This window comes from Embiotoca jacksoni, unplaced genomic scaffold, assembly GCF_022577435.1.
Source record: "Embiotoca jacksoni isolate LCO1_2020_lvr unplaced genomic scaffold, fEmbJac1.0.p SCAF_16, whole genome shotgun sequence".
In the NCBI taxonomy this organism is placed as follows: Eukaryota; Metazoa; Chordata; class Actinopteri; family Embiotocidae; genus Embiotoca; species Embiotoca jacksoni.
The window spans coordinates 10279315-10300590 of NW_027185296.1; the positions used below are offsets into that span (position 1 = coordinate 10279315).

The window sequence follows — 21276 nt, forward strand, 5'->3', positions numbered from 1 at the left end:
ACCTCAGGGCACTCAACATCATAAGGCCCTTATAATGTTGTAGAAACACCACAACTCCCACATGTGCAAGAGTTTGGGGACAGCAGAGGAAAAAAGTCCCTTCAAACAGGAAGAGACTTCAGCAGGCTGCGAGGCGGACGGTCGTCCTGCCTCGGATGGTCGGTGTGGGAGGAGAGGGGAACTACAACAACAACAACAACAGAAGAAGAACTACACTGTTACTGCTCTACTTCACCGTTTACACCGAGAAAACCTTTTACTGTTTCTGCGCACTCGTATCACCTGTTCCAACAACCCACAAAAAGACCACCGCCTACGAGAGATCCTACAACACCTTCAGATATTTAAAAGATAAAAAAAATCAAAGCAACCCTGCGTATCAACTCAATGATGGAATAATAGACACTGTGGCCACAAGTGACAATTACAGGATGAACTGTAGAGTAACTGCAGCACAAATGCAGCAAACTGACTGCAAAGTCGGCCTCCATGAGTCATAACAGACCAGTTGTTAGGATTGTAAAAAAATGCAGTAGACTGGAGACGTTTGTACTTTGATGACCTGCTGGTTCTGTATCTAAAGCTTTCAAAATCTATCAATCAATCTTCGATGCAAATCCAGCAGAGATAACTTCATTTAGTCACTTAATTTTTCCAAAGACCTCAAATCATGTCACCAGAAAAAACCAAAATAATCTTTACAAATCACAAAAACAGCATCAAAATATAAATAACTTTTATTTCCAAGTGGCATAGAAAAAAAAAAAAAATCCAAAAGTCATGACTTTGACAGGTTTAGCAAACAGTGCTTGTTGTAATGAATCATAAACATCACAGCAGATCTTTAGCTCTCCTCTCTATTCTGTGTAGTTGTATATTTCTCTTAAACAAAAGAGAGGATGAAATGAAGACTCCTACACAGCCGGGAGGCAAAGAAACGTTCTAATAATTACTGTTATGCTAAATATTGACCACTAATGTCAGGAATGCAATTAAATCGCCTGTGATAAAGTAGAGGCTAATGACCAATACTGTTCAACGACAAGACCCTTGTCATCTTTAAGTGGACTTAAATCCAAACTTCTCATTACATCCCCTCCCACCCCCACCCTCCCCCCCTCCCCAACTAAAGCCCATCCCAGCAGCCGCGTCACTGCTTCTGCTGCATGGCTTCTTTTCGCGCCGCGTCCTGCAGCAGCTGAGTGTCCACTTCATCTGCAGGCAGCTGAACATAACGGACCACCGATCCACGGATGAAGCAGTTTTTCACAGACAGCTGCAGCAGATTGAAACAAGACATGTGGGAGTTTGAGGACAATCATCATTCAAAGTGCGTTGGAGAAGATGCAAATCAGTTTGAAGAAATACAGACCGTGTCTTTACGTTATCGAAGTTGATTAAAACCATTGTTGTCTCGTTTTACGCAGCTTTCAAATTAGTATCAGAAGTTTCGCGGGTCGTTCGTTGATATTGTTTGAAGAACAATAATAGCAGTCGCAAAATGTTCACGTTTTCATTTTTCACCCTCATGACCTCATTAAAACCCAGAACGTACAAAAGGGTTGAAGTGGTAACTCTGTTTGTACGTTTCATATAATAAGAAATAAGTTTACCTTCTACTGTGTGTAATGCATAAACAGACACGGACCCTCACAGGTGGAGGGTTTGAGTCTTTCAGGGTCGAATCAGAAGTAATGTATTCTTCAATTTAAGGGAGTAATACAATTACAATATTCATACATCAGCAAATATTACTTTTAGAAATACCTCAAATGTGGTTATCAACCACTTTTGGCAAATATATGTAATGAAGGCAGAAGATATTACAGTTCACTGACATCAGTGCAAACTTGACTGGGAATGTGATCATTATAAAAACAAATGGAACAATTGAGAATTCACCCTCGGCATCTTTATATCGGCCAACATATCAACAGATCTATAAAAGGCAAATATCAGCCGATTGATTATTATTTGGGTGAGTTTAAATCAGGTTTATGAGTGAACCATGAAGGTGATTTGAACTATTATCATGTTTTCAGAGCTGATAAAAAGGACTCATAAGCAGGAAATGCCTGAACCATGACGGTTCAACAACCCTTGAACGGACAGAAAAAGTTCATAAAAGGTTTCTTATGGAACAATCGACAGAAGATACGTTAAGTATAAACTATAAAACGACCTCAGAGCGAGGACAGGCCTGCGGAGGACAGGCCGACGGACAGAAACTTACCATGTGTGGATATTTCTCCGGGTCCGTGACGCTGATGTCCGTGAGCTTGATGTTCAGGTACTGAAACAGACAAGTACAGGTGATGAGAGGAGGAAACACCACAGGTGGGCAGGAAGTACAGCAGCTGAAGGGTCACTTCAAAACAAGACCAATAGATTCGTATTTCCAACCTGGTCGACAGAGTGAAGAGTCCCACAGATGCTGAAAAGGAAGATGTGAGAATAAAAAATGAGGACAAGCAGCAGGTGGACGGACAGACAGACAGACTTCACACCACGAGGACAGAGGATTGTTTTGGTCATAAAACAAACTATTATTGAGCTCTGTTGTGACACTGGTTCCGCTGTGAGTGTGATTCTGTACTATAATGAATTTATGAATGAATATATTTACACTTTATTCAGTTATTATCGTGATAACATCATTTCAAAGGTTGTTGTTTTTTTTAGCCTCGATAGCTGACCACCATTCACTCCTCCTCCTCCTCCTCCGATGCTTAGTTACTTTAGTTCCTGAGGCTAACACCGTGCCGTGGTTGGGTGTAGGAGACGAACCTCAGGTCGTTCTTCAGCTCCACCACCACGTCCTTCCCCACCAGAGACTTGAAGAACGAGTAGAAGAGCTGCAGCAGGGCGACATGCTAACGTTAGCGGCGGGCTCGGTCAGCGGGAACAGCCCGAACTCACCCACCCGGCGCCGGACACCGAGCTCGGAGTCCGTCAGCAGCTCGCTGGATGTTTCGTGTTTGTTGGGTGTAAAACCCGAAAGCAGTTTTATTTGTTCACAAATATATTTCTTACCATTGTTGCCGCTGCTGTCGTTTGGTGGCGTGCGTGTGTCTGATGTTGATGACGTCTTGCGCCTGCGTGGATATTGCCGCGCCGCGCCGCGCCGGGGGGTGCAGTACCTAAGCGGCTCCGCGCGGGGGAGCCGGAGTTGCGCTCAGTGTCCACAGGTGCGTAAACAGAAGAGAGCTTTCCAAATTGAGGAAGATTTACTGGAGCTAATGATGTGAATAGTATGTCAGTAGTGGGATATAAAGATATTACGTCATAATGCGAGATATAAAATGTAACATAGTGTCACATAGACCCCGCGAAATGAGTTCAGGAGGATTTCTAGGGAGCCTTTCCCAGCTCACTTTGGGCAAAGGGAGGGTCCACCCTGGACAGAGCACCAGTCCATCACAGGGCCAACACTTATAGACAGACAGAATCAAAGACCAGTCACGCTCTCATTCACACCGAACGGCAATTTGTGGAACCACCAATTAATTAACCTGAGGTGCATGTTTTTGGATGGTGGGAGGAAGCCGGAGCACCTGGAGAGAACCCACGCAAGAACAGGGAGAACATGCAAACACACAGAAAGGCCCCGGGCCAGATTTGAACTCTGAACCTGCCCACTGTGAGTCAACAATGCTAACCACTGCACCACTGTAGTGGTACAACTATCCAATATTTTGAAAGATAAATTGGAAAGCTGGTAACAAAGGTAATCTCTTGTTCTGTGACCCCTCACCTTAATCCTGCGACCCTCAGGCTTGGAACAGCAACACCGCTACACGAGTGCCCAACATAACCTTCTCTGTTCCTTGATGGTGTAGCCTACGAACTGGGCTGGCAGTGATGGCAGTCGCTGTTGTTCCATTCATTTCAAAGGGAAAATATGTGCAATTTAAAAAAAACACGTGTACATTTATTGAAAGTGCATGTCAGCATCTACGCAACCTCGACGATGACCAGATCCTAACAAACCAAATGGCACAGAGCAGGAATTGTTTGAGTAGGACAATGTGGGACAGATTACAAATACTGAGAGGAAGTCTAACATTTTCATATATCAATCCAAAAAAAACACACACACACACACACACACATAACAGACTATGCAGGTCACAGGTTAGGCCTTAAGCATTTAATTTAACTTTACAAACTCTCATGCTAAGTAAATACAGGAAGCATAAAAGGAAGTTAAAGTTTCACAGTAAATGTACACTCACCGGCCACTTTATTAGGTACACCTGTTCAACTGCTCATTAACGCAAATATCTAATCAGCCAATCACATGGCAGCAACTCAATGCATTTAGGCATGTAGACATGGTCAAGACGACCTGCTGAAGTTCAAACCGAGCATCAGAATGGGGAAGAAAGCGGATTTAAGTGACTTTGAACGTTGCATGGTTGTTGGTGCCAGACGGGCTGGTCTGAGTATTTCACAAACTGCTGATCTACTGGGTTTTTCACGCACAACCATCTCTAGGTTTACAGAGAATATTACGAAAAAGAGAAAATATCCAGTGAGCAGCAGTTCTCTGGACCAATATGCCTCATTGATGCCAGAGGTCAGAGGTCAGAGGTCGGAGGAGAACGGCCAGACTGGTTCGAGATGATTAAGGCAACAGTAACTCAAATAAACTCTCGTTACAACGGAGTTATGCAGAAGACCGTCTCTGAACGCACAACACGTGGATGCTTGAAGCAGACGGGCTCCAGCAGCAGAAGACCACCGGGCGCCTCCTGTCAGCTAACAACAGGAAACTGAGGATACAATTCGCACGGGCTCACCAACATTGGACAATAGAAGACTGGAAAAACGTTGCCTGGTCTGATGAGTCTTGATTTCTGCTGTGACATTCAGATGGTCGGGTCAGAATTTGGCGTAAACAACATGAAAGCAAGGGTCCTGCCTTGTATCAGCGGTTTATGCTGGTGGTGGAGGTGTAATGTGTGGGGGATATTTTCTTGGCACACTTTGGGCCCCTTTGTACCAATTGAGCATCGTTGAAACGCCACAGCCTACCTGAGTATTGTTGCTGACCGTGTCCATCCCTTTATGACCACAGTGGACTGTCTTCTGATGGATACTTCCAGCAGGATAACGCACCATGTCACAAAGCTCAATTCAGCTCAAACTGGTTTCTTGAACATGACAATGAGTTCACTGGACTCCAACAGCCTCCACAGTCACCACATCCAATAGAAGCTTTGGGATGTGGTGGAACTGTTTCCAGCACCTTGTTGAATCTATGACACCAAGAATTAAGGCAGTTCTGAAGGCAAAAGGGGATCCAACCCGGTACTAGCAAGGTGTACCTAATAAAGTGGCCGGTGACTGTATTCTTATGTGATGCCAGCTTCCTACCACTAACACAAGCTCATGATATCAGCCGGTCCTGCTTTCTTCACAGTGACAAAAGCACGATTTTAGAAAAGCATCCAGAGACAATCAGAATGTGGAACATCGTCTCATTATGTGGAACACAGAACAAAAAAACCAGACCAGGTGTCCCACATCTGGTCTAATAGAGTTGATGATGATACATACAGGATATAATAAAGTAGAGTGTCTCCTTGGATAACGTGACTCTGAGTCTGCCTGCAATTCTTTTCAGCAGCAGAAGATGGAGGCAAATGACTGGAGGTTTCTACGTTGGTCTCCACATCAGACTTTGGGCCTGATTTACTGAGATCTCAAATAAAGGCTACTAAATTTGTGTTCCTTTCAAAAGTTTGCACTTTTTTTTTGCACCCGTTATGTGGGTGATTTACTAAGAGTAATTGCTTCATTAAAATCAGGTTCAAATCGCTGTTTTTAAATGAGGGGTTTGTGTGTTAAAGTGACTCCAGCAGTGGAAAACAGAACGACTGCAAAAGGAAAAGGAACTCTGATCCCGTTGAAATAAAAAAATATATAAATATAACGAGAACAAAACGCTTTATAGGAGATTATCAGCAAGAAAGTCAAAACTGTGGGAAAAACAAAAAGGCCAGAAAAAAGGCTTAATAATAAAAAGTCTTATAATAAAAGAGGAGGGACGGTGGATGAGATCCTCCAACAAACAGCGATCAGCAGGTCCAGATCTTTCTGTGATGAGCAGGTGACTTTTCATTCAGTGCCTCGATAGTGTTCGTGAACCTGATGAAGCTACCTGTGAATTCTGCGGGACACATTCAGGACCTGTGACGGCTCACCTGAATAACGGGACTGGGGGGGATATCCAAGCAGAGATACGCTGGAACGACTCAGAGGCAGGAAAATGCTGAGAAGTTTTGACATTGCTGGTATTTCGTGGCTCCTCCTTGTTGATGGCTGTCAATCATCATTCAGTTCATTCAATAACTCAGAAATGTCATCGCTGGACAAACGATATGTCTGAATAATTTTTCCTTCTGACATCTCAAAAATGTTTCCACAGCTGTAAAACCTCGTTCTCGTATTCTTTAGTTTCTCTGCATCTTCTCACCACAATAAGAGCAGCAGTCTCTCCAGATTTGTGCATCTGATTAATACGTTCCTTTCAGTCGTACTAAAATAAACACGCAATCACTTCTCCTGTTTCTACGTTCAGGTTTAGTAAATATCGTTGCGGGTGTTAAATGTACGTATTTGCAGGTTCCCTCCCAGGATTTTGCACCTTCAAGCAGAAACGCTCAATATGACATATGCATGCAGGCAAACACACAAAATGGACAACGTGTGTTAAATTGCACATTTGAAAGATGCAATCCTCACTGCACGTCGTTAGTAGGTCTGCTTGGATATTTTTTTGCTGGTGATGTGGAGTTTCACGTGATTTTACACACACAAATGTTTAGTAAATCAGGCCCTTAGTATTTATTCACTGCTTCACAGGAAATGATTGTGACATGAGGGAGTGAAAAAACCCAGAGAAAAACAAAGCCTGATAAAGCTTTTAATATTTGAATTTATTTAAGCATTTATTGTACATCTTAAAGACAAACATGTAAATATCTGTGCAAGATAACACTGTGTGGTAAACATTCGTTAGCTATTGCATAGTGTGAAACTCAACATGAAATGTAAGTTGTTTAATCTCATACCAAAGTTGTAATGCGAGCTCAGCGGAAAATAAGTCTGGAAAAGTGTTTGACTGTTTGACACTTTGGGATGTTGGCTCATTGACTGTCTTTGCTAGACGGTGATGTGTTCGTTTAATATGGAGCTGCAGCCACCGGGCAGTTAGCTTAGCTTAGCATAAAGACTGGAAACAGAAGGAAACTGCTAGCCTGGGCTCTGTCTCATTACATTCAATTTGTTAAATAGTGAACATCACGGGGTGGAAGGTGGATTTTTTTTGTTACTTTTACACCGATGCTAAGTAAAGCTAATTGTTAGCTGGCTGTAGGTCCATATGAAAGTACTGAAATGACCTGGATAAAACAGAATTCTCCAAAATGCAAATGAATGAAAAGCAACTCATCAGTGACCACACATTGTGGGAGGGAGGGGGGTGCTGATTGGCAGAATGAAGCATTTAATTTGACTTTATTTTCTTTCAAGAAATGCAGGACAGGAAGCTGCAGTCAGTGCTGACCATCGTTGCAGACTGATCTCACTTGACAGGACGACCCATCTTGGGACCTTCTGGATGCGCTGCAGGATAAACAGAGTTAGTGTCATCGTGTGTTGTATTTGTCTAGAAATCGAAGCGTGTTGCTTACCGTCTTTGTGCGACGGCGGCTGACCAGGTCTTGCCGGCAGTCTGTGTTTGCCGGGGAGCTCGGAGCTGTCCCTGTAGTCTCTGGGTTTGGGGGTCTGCGGCTCCGGCCGGGACTTAGCGGGCAGAGGGGGCCGGATGGGTGCCATCCCGCCCTCGGAGCGCGAGGGCACCACCGGTTTCTTCTGTACCGATATTTGCAGGTTGACGGCGGCCGGAGGCTGAGGTTTCTCGGAGCAGGTGTAGGAGCGGTTGCGCGGGGTGGGCACTGGGGGCCGATCGGGGTCTCCGTCTGCTGCTTTGGAGGATGCAAACTGTGGGTCTGGGGGTGCGAGGTGGTCCTTCTGGGGATGGTCTTGGTCCTTGGCCCGACTGTGTGGTTTTTCCATCGAACCATACAGTGGATTGTCAAACATCTCTGACTTCTTTTCATCTTCACCCCTACAGACAAATTACCGCTTAGCAAAGACTTAATTTCACTTCCTATTAAATCATATAAGCTACAGATGTTATGGTATTTTTAAAGAGCGGTTTTCCTCATTGCTGAAACGAAACAGACATTATTTACCCAGAACAAGCTTTCCCTGTGGGACCGTGAGCGCTCGCGTCATATGCACCCTTCTTGGAATCTCGACCACTTTGGCCGATGGTGGGAAGGTTTCTTGGTGGCATGCTGTAACTCCAGCCCTTATCGGTCACATTCCCACTTTTGAATGACACTCCCATGTAATTGGGGTTAGAAATATCAAGTGCATGGGCGACGGACGACCTGTCAGCCAGAGGAAAGGATACAAGTCACACGCTGGAGTCATGTTTGAGATGTTTGAAGTAGCAACCGGGTGGACAATATCTTACTTGCTGAAGTCTCCACCTTTGCCTTTCGAGGTGACGGAGTCATCCTTTTCAACTTTGATGAAATCTGAAAATGGAGTAATATAAAACCTCAAGATCTGCAGCAGAAAGTGTTTCATAAGTAAATCCTGAGCTGATTTCCAGCCTCACCGTATAACTTCTCAGTTGGTTTGCCCTCAGAGGTGCGTAACTGGATGCCACCCGTCAAAGTGCCCGTCTTCTCTCCTTGGTGAGTCAGTGTGATGTGAAACTCTGTGTAGCAGAACTGGGCGGCTCGCAGCGCAACACACCCCTCTCCTTTTGGGAGAAACACACCGGCAAACTGTAAGCGCCGCTCAGCTCAGCGCATCTGCAAAACGAACTGTCTGTGAGGTCATTACCGTACGACTCGTCGCAGTCCGTCGACTTCACACAGATGAGGATGTGCTGGTCCAGCAGGTACTCGGGGTCGGAGATGATCGGGGTGAGCTTGAAAAGACAGAAAACATTAATGATGACTGACTGACGCCACAAGAAAGTCATCATTCACACTGAAAGCTGCGTCTTTAGTTTACCTCAACTTGGTTTCCAAACCAAACCTTGATGGACCCATTGGAGTTCTCTGTGTTTTCTCCCTCTGAAGTCTTCACAGTTTCTGTTGGAGATGTTTGTTTTGATCATTTTAGCCCCTTTAGAGCAGAATCAAGCGAGCTGTGATCGATCAAAATGATGCAACCTACTTTCCAGCCAACTGGAGTGGAATTCGATAAAGAACTTGGTCTTTGATTTTGTCAACAAGGTGGCAACACAGTTCATGATCTGTATTCCACCCTGAGGTGCACTGTTTAGATCTGAAAAATAATTTGAGAAACCCATCAGACTGCAGTTTTGAAGCAGACTACATGTGTGCGAAGGCTGACTGGTGGTCTCACCTTGTTTGGAGACAAACTGTGAGGCAACTCCAACTTCAAATGAGGCAAAAACCGGCGAGTGGTCACTGGTCATGATGTCATTCGTGCACCCTGCAAGTTTAACAGTTTGGTCAAATGGGACGTCTCATCATGTTTTTACAAAACATAATAACACTGTCTGTAATTACTCCATAATTTACTTGACAGAAAACCTCAATTTTTACAAAAGAACAGTTTCATTCATTTCAGGGTTTTTCTTCATTCTAACAATTTTCTAGTGTAGAACAAAACTGAAGACATCAGAAGTATCGTAATATGATAAACAACAAAGTCCAAACAAATTCGAATTTCTAGAAGTTGCCACTGCTTGTGCAGATGACAATGTTTTTCTGAATGTATTTGAGACCATCCGTTATGTGCGGAGGTAGTGTTATTATAGAGCAAAACGTTTCATTCAACGACAGCGGTAATCCATATAACTTCAAGAAGTGCTCATCTAAGTATAGAGAAACAATAGTCTATAATCGCTTTAAGACATGAAGGTCAGTCCATCCAGAAAATGCCAAGAACTCTGAACGTTTCTTTGAGTGAAGATGCAAAAACCAACAAACACACTGAAGAAACTGTCTCTCATGAGGACGGCTGCAGGGAGGGAGGACCAAGAGTTCACTTAGCTGCAGAGGAGAAGTTCATCAGAGCTACCAGCCTCGGAGACAAACAATAAACAGCACCTTAGATTTAGTTGACAGCCTACGTCAATGCCGCCCAGAGTTCAAGTATCAGACACATCTGGCTAGCTGTTTTGAGGAGACTTCTTGATGGTCAAATTACTGCAAAGAAACCAAAACTTGGGAAACCAATCAGAAGAGGAGAACTGCTTGGACCAAGAAACAGTCTGGAATCCTGAAATCTGGACTTTGTTCTGATGAGTTCAGAGGTGAGATTTGTTAGATGTACAGACCGATGCTGTCTGCGTGTGTGATTCCCGCCATGAAGCCTGGAGGAGGAACTGTTGTGTGTGTGCGGGCTTTCCTTGTGACACTGCTGGCAATAAATTCAGAATTCAGGGCGACACTAAACCAGCGTGTCGACAAAAACATCCCGCAGCAACACACCATCTCATCTGGTTTGAGCCGAGTCAGACCATCATTTGTTCTTCAACAGGACAACAAGCCAAAACACCTCCAGCCCCAGTCAGAGCAGTTCGACCAAGAAGCAGAGAGACGGAGAGCTGCATCAGATCACCTGACCTCCACAGTCACCAACCTAAACCCAGCTCAGATGGGAACTCCTTCAAAAGCTACAGGAGATGACCTCATGAAGCTGCTCGAGAGAACAGCGTCCAAAGCTATCAAAGCAAAAGGCGGCTACTTTGATCTAAAATTTATGACATACATTTTTCTTTGTTTACATTTTGTTTGCTCAATATATAATTCTGTATGTGTTATTTCAGAGCCTTGATATTTGATATTTGATATTTGATATTTTGTTCTACGCTGTAAATAATGAAGAGAAACCCTTGAATGAGTGAGTGTGTTCAAACTTCAGACTGGCATACTGGACAGAATCATTCACTATTCATTACTGTTTATTTATTCAATTATTGGTAACTTTCCTGTCGGTGTTTGTTTAACTGTATGCTCTCCTGACTGCAAATTTCATACAACAGCTTGACAGATACTGGATTTCTGAGGCAGTTACTGGTATAGGTAAACACAGTAAATTGAGTCCTTTTTAAAAACATAAACAAACAGCATAATACAAAAGATTGCAATCAAAATGTTTTAAACTAAATTGGATAGTTTTTTTCTAGGCCCCCCTTAGATACAGTTAGTAGAAATTTATCCAGGATTTATGGATTTGTCAAGCAAAGAACTTGCAAAAAAAGATTAATGGGGAATTACTCACCATATGCTTGGCAGACAACATGAACCAGAGGGTATGACTTCCACAGGACGCGATCACACCAGGAGGGTAAATTATATTTGGTCTGTAAAGGTAAATTTATCACAAACACATAAATACTGACAAGTTTTCACAGACAAGGCTGTAAAGCAATTACATTTTGGAGAGCTGAACCAGAATGAATACATGTTTGCTTGTAAACAGATTGCTGTTTGTAAATAGTCCAACATGAGGCGGTCACGTAGTTCTTGGTAGAAACACAATCAGACATTCTTTCTGGTTTGGATCCATTCAAGAGATCAAACGTGTGCATGAACTTTTCAACCTAAATGTCTCAAAACAAGCGTGTCAATTGAGATTTGTGTTCATTTGCGTTCACAGTTTCTGCACTATGGGGTACGACAGGAGCCATACAGGGAAAAGACACCTGACTAAACATGAGCTTACCCCCGTAGCTTTGGCCTTTGTGTAGGCATACTTCTCTCGCGTGTCTCTCTCAAAGCGGTATGTGGGTGCGAACGTGATTTCCTCTTCATCTACGATCAAAATAAAGTTTTTTTTTCAGTTTTGATGTTTGCTGACACATGCTGAATGAACGACGTCATGAACAGAGCACATTCAATGTAGAAAATCCCGTTCTGACCAGCATAGGCAGAGTTAAATCTATTTGCTGTGTTCTTGTATTGATCTGTTTTTTTTTTCAAAGCTCACCAAAATGCAAGAAGATCTTTCCTTCATTCCTCTCCATGCTGAGCTGGTCTTTATTGAGGAGTTCCTGGTACTGCTGCTGTTTGATCTTCGTCACAATGTACTCAGCTTCCTGTGAAGGGAAACAGTGTGACTTTCCCTGAGAGAAAGAGTCAGCAGCTGAGAGCTGAGAGCCCTGACAACCAACGCACTCGTTTAGAGCACTGCTGCATTTCTGATTCAGGAGGAGATAAATATATAGTTTTGAAAATGTATATAAAAAGCAGACAGAGCTGACAGAGGTCAACTATTCCTGTCATTATTAGGATGGTGAGTTTATAATAACAAATATTCTGTACAACTTACTGTACATGGGAATTCAACACGGTAGTTCAGATCTCCCAGCCAGAAGAGGTGCGTGAAGCGATGAGTGATGTCAAATGGATTCAGCTTCTTATCTCCCAGATTCAGAAATCGCAGGATGTTGGTGTAGTTTTGATTACGTCTGCAAAAACAGAAAAAAAAAAAAAAAAAAGAATTGCAGAAACATCAAAAATATGATTTCAGGAATTGATAAGGTTTTCTACAGAAAACTTATTGCTATTTTGAAACAAAAAAGTATTAAGCACCTAAGATTGGTTTCAGTAATTGGGTGATGGGTAGCAGATCATCAAAACACACACACAGACCAAAAATCCCCAAAAACAAAAAAACCTACTCTAATTAATGTCACATTAGGATGACATTGGTCATGCTCTCCATAATAATGGTAGCACATAAAACATTTTAACTTTATGTTAATATCAACAGAACTTAAACATCATATTTAATGGTAGAAAATGTTGTACTTAAGCTTCATCTTTGAAGACTTAATGAGTGGAGGTATATTATTATTATTGGTGTTCATTATGTAGTGGGTATAGTGAAGGAGTGAGAGGATGATTTAGGACACAGTCATAATGATTACGGCAAAATAAGGCCTGAGAGGCCGTCTCCAGGGAAACAAGCCCAGTTACTCCCAAAGCTTTGGTGTATCAAGTTACCTTATAATGAATGTGATCCACATTCATTCTCAAAACATTAGCATTTTGAAAAGTGAGGGGAAATATATCTCTCAATCCATCATGGAAATGACACCATTGGTTATAATAGTGTATAGTGTTACTATAATACTGATGTCACATGCTGCTCACCTGAGCTTCTTCTCACTTCCAGAGGTCAGGTGACTGTTGACGAAGCCAAACGATGTACCGTTGAACATGAAGGACACTCCCACTGCTCCCTTGTTTCCTACATATCAAACGTCACAGTGCGCCGATGGGTAACTGCTCAGTGAACTCTCCTGAGAAGTCATCAAATGCTTTGTGCAGAAGTGGAACTGCTTACCCAACGTGTTGGCGATCCCCGTCTTCACGCTGTCTGAAAAAACATGTGAGATCCTGTTTTCGTGCTCGGGCTTGACCAGCACCACGATCCGAATGTTCCACAGTGTGTGAATCGCCACCTGGAAGTTTGGAGATGAACCGTTTGATTTGTTTCATTCAGTTATAACTACTTTACTTTGTAACGGTCACTCACCTGTTTAAAGCTAATGTTTGTGATGTTCCTCAGGGCGCCTTTCACCGTGTCGGCCCACTCCCTCTCACCCAAAGGATCCTCCTGAGTCCCGATGACATAGAAATCATGTGGAATATGATCTGCGGTGTCGTCTTGGGTCTTCCCTTGACCTTTACACTGAAACCAGGAGCTCATGCTTTGGGAAGGACCGGCATTTCCTGCGGGTTTGTGGATAAATTGTTAGATTATAAACTACATCAATCCAATTGTAGAAAAGCACTGGATATGTTATCAGATTTACCCATGTTCCAGGTGCCAACAAACACCGTGATCATGTCTGGTTCAGGCTTCTCCGAGTGTTTGTTCTTCATTTGTTGAAGCAGTTGACAGAAACCTTCTCTTTTCTAGAGTGACAGGGGAAAAACAAACAACACATGACTGAGGACACAATGAGAAGCAGGCTCTTGGACAGATGTTTGTCAGACAAAAACATCAGCAACACATTTATGAAGATAATTACCTTTGTGTCATCAAACACAAACTCCTTTCGCTGAATCTTCTCTTTCTCTGTCTCCACCACAACAACAAGTTTGGCGTGCATTTTCTGGGATTTCACCAACTGCAGAACTGAAACATAATCACAGTAGAACTCTTATATATAAATATATATGTATATATATCACATGCTGCCTGTCTTGGCCAGGTCTCCCTTGAAAAAGAGATTTTTAATCTCAATGGGACTCTCCTGGTTAAATAAAGGTAAAAAATATATATATATATATATATATATATATATATATGACCAGTGCTGATGGTTTACAGCAGTTAAAAAGGACAAGAGTTTACAGCCATGCCAGCAACATGGTAAGGCTTTTAGGTACAGAGCTAAATTGTGCTAAATTGAGTTAAACTGAGCTAAAAGCTGGTGTCCACATGCTGCTTACAATGTCTTTAGATAGATAGATAGATAGATAGATAGATAGATAGATAGATAGATAGATAGATAGATAGATAGATAGATAGATAGATAGATAGATAGATAGATAGATAGATAGATAGATAGATAGATAGATATTTTATTAATCCCTCAAAGGGAATTTTTTTTTTTTTTTTTTTTTTTTTTTTTTTTTTGCACAGTACACATGAGGCTGAGGGAAGGGCTTTTATTTTTTCAGGTAATAAACCAGGTAACCTTTCTGACAAACTGAGGTTTTGACCAGATGTTACCGCTAACTAAATGAGTATTCACATTACTGTGGTGAAATAGCTTTTCCATTTTCCTCTTCATTTATTGAGCATGTGGCCTGAGGAACAACACTGGGATCTGCCATTTTGGTTAACCTAACCTAAAATGCATTACCTACTTCAACTTACACATTTATCACTAGATGCACACAATCATTGGAAAAGCAGCTTCTGTTAAACCGTAAATAAAAAATGTTGAGCTTCACAAATCCACAAAATTACTCTGTTTAAAATAAAATCAGAATTTAGTCCATTTGGTCCAATAACATTTTGAAAGTCTTGAAGATCTGTATGAGTACTTTCTTTCAGGCGATTTGTGTGTGCAAGACAGCCAACAGGAAGTGAGCTGGCTCAGTTGTGCAGGCTGTCTACAAGCTTAACGGTAAAGGATGTTCATGCACACGCTCAGTGGGCCCAAATAGAACATTCAGGGTGATTGTACCAAAAGCTTAGAGAACCTTTTAAGGGTATATGCACTACCGAGCAACTTTTACTTGAATGGATGATGCACTATTGTGTAATCCACGATCTAGTTCTCTTTAACACATCCTTAGTACATGGTGTTGTTGAACCAAAAGTTAACATCTTTTTTGAGCACAGCTGTGCTACCCATCGTGGGCGGACCACTGTTTTAACATTCACGAAAAAACTATGAGCCTACTTCGTTTTTTGAATTTTCAGAGCAACACAGTGACAAATGAGATGATGTGTACTATATTCAAGTGTGGGACAAGAAGAAGTCAATGAAGGTATGAAATAGTGTCAGGTCACCAAATTACAGCTCCCAAAAGAAACAGCATTTCGAAACGTTGTCTTATTGTAGTCTGGGAACTAATCCTTACATCAAGACCACACACACACACACACACACACACACACACACACACACACACACACACACACACAGCCTAGAACTGTCTTGGGGAAATACCAGCTTGCAGGTACAGATACCAGGTTTGTTACAAACACACTGTGAGAGTCTCTGAATTGGAGCGATTTACTGCTAACGCCATTAGCACTGTAGCCAAGGCGGCGTGTAGTTTTGGAGTGAATACTGCGAAATACTGCAAACATATTGCACTGCCCAGCACATAACATGCACTGCAAGGCCTTTGTTCTTTTGCTGTTATGTGAAAATTGCTAAAGAAGCACCGGGTTCACCAAATTGGCTAATCCTGAGGATGGATATGAAAGTCTAAACCGAATTTTGTGGCAATCCATCGAAAAGTCGACAAGACATTTCACAAAAAACAAAAATGCCAAACTCATGGTGGGGCTGGATGCAAAGCTGTCAGAGGGATTCATCCTCTGGGGATCATGAACAAATTTATTGGCCATCCATTCAATAATTATAGACATTCAGTGGTGGACGGACTGACTGAAGGACCAATGCTCCAGTCATATTGCCAGCATTGATAAAATACAAAGGAATAAAGGTATAGATTGCTTACTTTTATTGTGCACAAAGTATTTGTCTTCAGGTCCGTCTTTTGACTTTTTAAAGAAAAGCTTCCCACTTTCAACATCCACTTTCAGGAACATCTTTGTGGAAATACCGAGAGATTCTTGCTTGACCTGCCAGTGAAAGAGGAAACCGATCAGATAAACTGCAAGCCACCAGGCATTATATGTCATTTATTTTTCCTGCAGTGTAATGTAATAACTACTTTAGGGAAGTACCTCAAATGTAAAAATCGGTATGAGAGAATTCCTGTGACCTCCTTCATATCCGACTGACTCAAAGATACAACTTTTAGCCTGAAAAAAAGAAATAGAGATCTGCGTTTTAGTCTCAAACCGACATCATCTGTTGGTATGTCAAAAATCAAACACGGGTAAGTACTTTACCTTATCTTCTATTGAGTAGAGCAATTTTGTCAGTTGCTCAAGCCTATAGGACACAGATTGACCTGAATCGACAAAACTCTGAAAACAAAGGAAGTATTACATGATGAGAATGTCTTTTTGTGTGTGATTATAATGCTGAAAAGGATCAAGGGTAATACTCACCTGCTTTGAAAACTGTCCAATCCCTGGGGAGAGCTGCTGGTCGAACGTTCTATGGAAGACCTCCAGAGTTGGCAGGAGGCGGGAAACTTCACTGCCTCAGAAAAAAGGTCAGAGCACGGTTAAATCAACCGTGTTCAATTCTCCCAATATAACAGTATCTATTGAGTCGACTGGTAACTGTACCTGTTTAGATTTTTGCAGATTGCAGTGGTTAGCTTCCTCAGCCCCGGGGGGTACGGGTTACCGTTCTGTACTTGTTCAACATCAAAGCAGATTGAGTTCCTGAAATATTCTTGGATGGCCACTTGATGTTCCTCCGGTAATCTGGAAATATAAGACAAGAGCACTTTAAACTGTCAAATAAATCAAATCACCATCTGAAATCGTAGGTATTATCGCACTCTACACAATGTAACCTGCCACGATGTCATGAGAAACGATAATTCAGGAATCTGCAACTAGGGTTGTTGAAAAAAACAAAACATGCTAATAAAATTCTACAGATGTGTTGGTACTTGTTTTTCTATAATGCCAGAGGTACCATACATGAGGTAGGTACTGGAGATACTGGATTATAACATCAACATATGGATTGGCAACCAAATTCCTGGTCTTGTGACACCCCCAGTTAAAACTGGCTATGTAATGTTAAGCATACATGGCCAGGTCCATATGCTGCAGTCTCATCAGGAAGGTGTCTGATAAGGATTTGCAGGCCAGCTCTGAAGTCTTGGAGTCACTGTCGGCGGTGAAGTTCCTCGGTGGAAGCTGCGGTGGAAGATTGTTGGATTCTGCAGCACAAAGATATAAAAGGATGTTTAGGATATTTTTAAACAGGGAACTTATTCTGTTTTATATCGTAGCCACAAAGCAGATGAAGTGAAGGTTTTTGACCTGTCTCCTCGTCTACCTCCTCCTCCCCCTGGACGGCGTACTGCAAATGTGTGACCAGACCCATGTTGGGACTGTAATACGCCTCCACCAGCTCAGACAGCATCGTGAAGAACCTGATAGGAACTCCTTCAGATGCCTGCAGAGTAGATCACATCAGAAGCATCATTTTCCCATGTTTCTGAAGATCTGAAATGTCACGTCTTCCTGTTGTACTTAAAGAGGTTTGTTTTGGTCTTTTGTTACTAAACAGGTGACATAACCTTTACATGTTACTTCACATGACGTCAGACGTGTCTACTTGCTCTGTCTGTGGCTTTCACAGCTGCAGTAATGTCATCAATCTAGTTCCCTAAGAAGTTCCCTTCAGTGCTGTTTTTTTAGTTTCATTTTCTGTGCAAAAGAATATATCATTACCCATATATTTACCCAGTTTTTCCCACATTCAGGTATTTAAGAGTCACTTGCTGTACCTTGCTGTAGAGATTGTTCATACACAACATTGAGGTGGTTTTTGATATAATAGTCCTTTGATTCAGCTTGTTTTTTTGTTTTTTTTTCAATATTTGACAGATCATTGGAATCCTCTCTTATGACTATTTTCAAACTTTTATTCTGAAAGTCAAAGTTCATGGGCCTTTACAAATGAAGTGATCCAGCTCACCAATACAACTGTTGATGTCACAGTATACATATGTAGAATTGGGAGGATACAAAAAGAATAGCTATTAGGTAATAATGATGTTAAATAACAACAGAAATGAATGTGCACAAACCTGGAGGGACGAGCTTTTAGACTGAACAACACTACTCATTGCACCTCACACAGTCACACATTTTTGTCAGGTTTTTGAGCAGGAAATGGGCTCATTTTGCCTCACACATGCACCATGAGTACTAACATGAAGTAGAAAGTGCCAATGCTGACTTATTATCACTCTTGTTGCTCAGAAGTCTGAGATTCTGCTATTCCATACAAGCTCCAGCACTCAGGACATCTTTACCCTTAAAGGTTTCTATTTCAAGCCACATTCTGTGCATATCAAATGAGCTTATACAATTTACTCAAAACACAAATCATTTACTTAAAAACATGTTAGGATGTGGAATATGAACATACTTCCATATAATAACACTTTATCTTAAACAATGTGCTGTTGACACTTTATATCTTCCTAAACTCTAGTATATTCTCTCAAGCACAACTTTTCAACCGTTGCAATGATGACAACGAAAAGATATCAAGCCTCAACTAATCTGCAGCATGAAGTAACCTAGGTTTTTTTTATTTTTTACTTTTGGTGGTCATAGGTCAAAGGTCATGGTCACTGTGACTTCACATCTGTCCGGTCCTTGTGAATGTGATATCTCACCAGAAAACCTTGAAGGGATTTCTTCAAACTTGGTGCAGGCATTTACTTTAACGATGTTGGGGGTCAAAAGTCACTCTGATCTCACAAAAAAAACAACCACATTTATTGCTAAAAGTTAATGCTAATTATGAATACATTTCACACAAATGTCTAACAGGATAAAATAATGATGTGATGACATTTTATATCCAAAAGGTCAAAGGTCAACTTCACTGCCATGCAAAAACACACTCCTGGTCATTATCCAGTGTCATAAATCAGGAACAGAGGATGAGAAGATGACCATGTTTCCTGCTGTTTTTCTACTTTGGGGATTGTATAGATCTCACGTGCTGTCAGGTTGAAGATGTGCGTGAATCACCCACATTTTAAAGTTTATAGCTTCATTACTTAAATGTCTATATCTGAAGCCGTATCTACTGTCAGTCAGCTTTAGTGGCCGTAAAAGGATTTCTTAACACGGACACAAACAAACAAACAAAATATGTATATATTTATATATGGGCACATGTGTGTGTGTTTGTGTGTGTGTGTGTGTGTGTGTGTGTGTGTGTGTGTGTGTGTGTGTGTGTGTGTGTGTGTGTGTGTGTGTGTGTGTGTATGTGTGTGTGTGTGTGTGTGTGTGTGTGTAAGAGAGTCAAGACAAGACAAATATAACACATATAGATGTAAACTGCAACTTGACTGTTTGGCGGAAGCATTCAGCTGCCTGGTAGTAATTACACATAATTACTCTTCTGACTTAATAATAATGGTAGCCTGCGTCAAACTGTGAACCCACCTGGACTGAGAGCTTCTTATCCTCGTTTGGCAGGATTCTGTATGTGTACACACAGTTCTGGTATCTGTGGTCGAAATAAAGAAATGCAAATGTCTGTCACAGGGATATGACATGTATGAAGTGTAGAGACACATATTTGCAACCGTATTCATTGTGTTGAGTATGCATTCATGAACTACCCTCAGTGGCATTTTAAATGGAGGTTATGCAGAGAGCAAAGGGTGGTGCTTTGTATAGAGGCACAGTATGCAAATAAAGAGGAACTAGTGTTGTGTTGCAGTGTGCAAAAAATGTGATGTGATACAGTGTAAGACAACAGGGGGAGTTTTAAGTATGTTACGTTATTTATGCATAATGATGATGTTTGGAATATTTTTTCTCACGACTGAAGCCCAAAACATACAGACATCTAACGTCAGTTTTCTTTCCCTTAGTCGGGGTCCAGAATTCACATTATATGTTATGAAGGTCTAATCGACAAGGAACAGGAATCAATATTAGCAACAAGAAAATGAATTAATATCAACTGCTAGCTTGATGTGTAATAGTTAAAAACAGGTAACTTACAGTACACAGAGGGCGTACGCTCCCAGTATGGACTCACTGGCCCGGATAAGGAAGCTTCCATCTCTTGCTGCTTTGGAAAGTAGATCCTCAGCTTTGGATCGAGTTATATTGCCATGGTACCATGGCATCCTGTTTGTCACCCAGGACCCCAAGCTCACAGCTTTGCGTCCGCTCTCAAAAACAATATCCCAACGAACTAAAGTAGACTCAGTCTTTCTTTCTGGCTATTTCCATTTTTTGACTGTGCATACTTTTAAGTCCTTTCTCTCACTTGTTCATCCTCTGCCTCTGCAAGCTGTAAAAGGAAGCTGCGACTTGCTCGGTTCTGAACTTCCTCATTTTCGAACTTCAAGTACAGCCTCCACAGAGCTGTTCAATAAGAATACAGACTGCTGCTTGCGCAGTACAAATCTTTATAACATTAATGTAATGATTAACCAACACACACGGCTCTTTAGTTTTTGTATACCTTTTTGTCAACGTGAACTGTTCAGAAAATAGTTAGGTGACATAGAAAAACTTGAGCTGAAAGAAGTGAAAAGAGGAAGTACAAAAACAAAACACAATTATGATAACTTTTAGTTGTTAAAGTGAAAGAATGCACTGCTTGTGCTTAGTGCATTTTTTTTTATGTTCAAATCGTCTTTGTACTTTGACCTACAGTGAAACAAGCCCTCTGGACCAGTCAGAGTGTAACTGCTACACTTTTAATGATCTCATGAATCAGAAGAGCTCTGGGCTTTTCTCAAATACATATGTTCAGGAAATGCACGTTTAGAATGGCTCACCATGTTCATGTGATGGACAGGAAGTGTTGCAGAA

At 41.6% G+C, this 21276-nt stretch overlaps 2 protein-coding genes across 2 annotated transcripts; both read right to left on the reverse strand.

Moving 5' to 3' along the window:
- Positions 1-1125: 1125 nt before the first annotated feature.
- On the reverse strand, positions 1126-3093 carry smx5. Its single transcript, XM_069150862.1, has 5 exons — positions 3034-3093; positions 2788-2855; positions 2404-2434; positions 2234-2293; positions 1126-1276 (listed from the first exon to the last, which is right to left on the reverse strand). Exons 1-5 carry the CDS (start codon positions 3034-3036, stop codon positions 1151-1153), a joined length of 288 nt encoding a protein of 95 aa, XP_069006963.1. The 5' UTR covers positions 3037-3093; the 3' UTR covers positions 1126-1150.
- A 3832-nt stretch (positions 3094-6925) lies between these two features.
- On the reverse strand, positions 6926-20792 carry inpp5d (inositol polyphosphate-5-phosphatase D). The gene is made up of 27 exons (XM_069150863.1): positions 20455-20792; positions 19888-19951; positions 17737-17872; positions 17501-17633; positions 17026-17166; positions 16843-16933; positions 16681-16758; positions 16513-16590; positions 16284-16407; positions 14108-14214; positions 13889-13991; positions 13609-13805; positions 13417-13534; positions 13224-13320; positions 12397-12535; positions 12055-12163; positions 11791-11879; positions 11347-11428; positions 9460-9549; positions 9268-9378; positions 9103-9182; positions 8929-9016; positions 8699-8845; positions 8552-8615; positions 8265-8465; positions 7701-8137; positions 6926-7632 (listed from the first exon to the last, which is right to left on the reverse strand). The coding sequence occupies exons 1-27, from the start codon at positions 20580-20582 to the stop codon at positions 7592-7594; spliced, it is 3273 nt and encodes a 1090-aa protein (XP_069006964.1). The 5' UTR covers positions 20583-20792; the 3' UTR covers positions 6926-7591.
- Positions 20793-21276: the final 484 nt, after the last annotated feature.

Excerpts from the sequence above, each read along its gene's own strand:
- smx5 (XM_069150862.1), bottom strand. Across the intron at positions 2,294-2,403 it reads CTCTTCACTCTGTCGACCAG|TACCTGAACATCAAGCTCAC; the intron begins GTTGGAAATACG and ends TGTCTGTTTCAG. Across the intron at positions 1,277-2,233 it reads CGGAGAAATATCCACACATG|CTGTCTGTGAAAAACTGCTT; the intron begins GTAAGTTTCTGT and ends AATCTGCTGCAG.
- inpp5d (XM_069150863.1), bottom strand. The coding sequence starts at position 20,582 with ATGCCATGGTACCATGGCAATATAACTCGATCCAAAGCTGAGGATCTA. Across the intron at positions 17,634-17,736 it reads GGAGGTAGACGAGGAGACAG|AATCCAACAATCTTCCACCG; the intron begins GTCAAAAACCTT and ends TTTGTGCTGCAG. Across the intron at positions 16,934-17,025 it reads ATCTGCAAAAATCTAAACAG|TGAAGTTTCCCGCCTCCTGC; the intron begins GTACAGTTACCA and ends TTTCTGAGGCAG.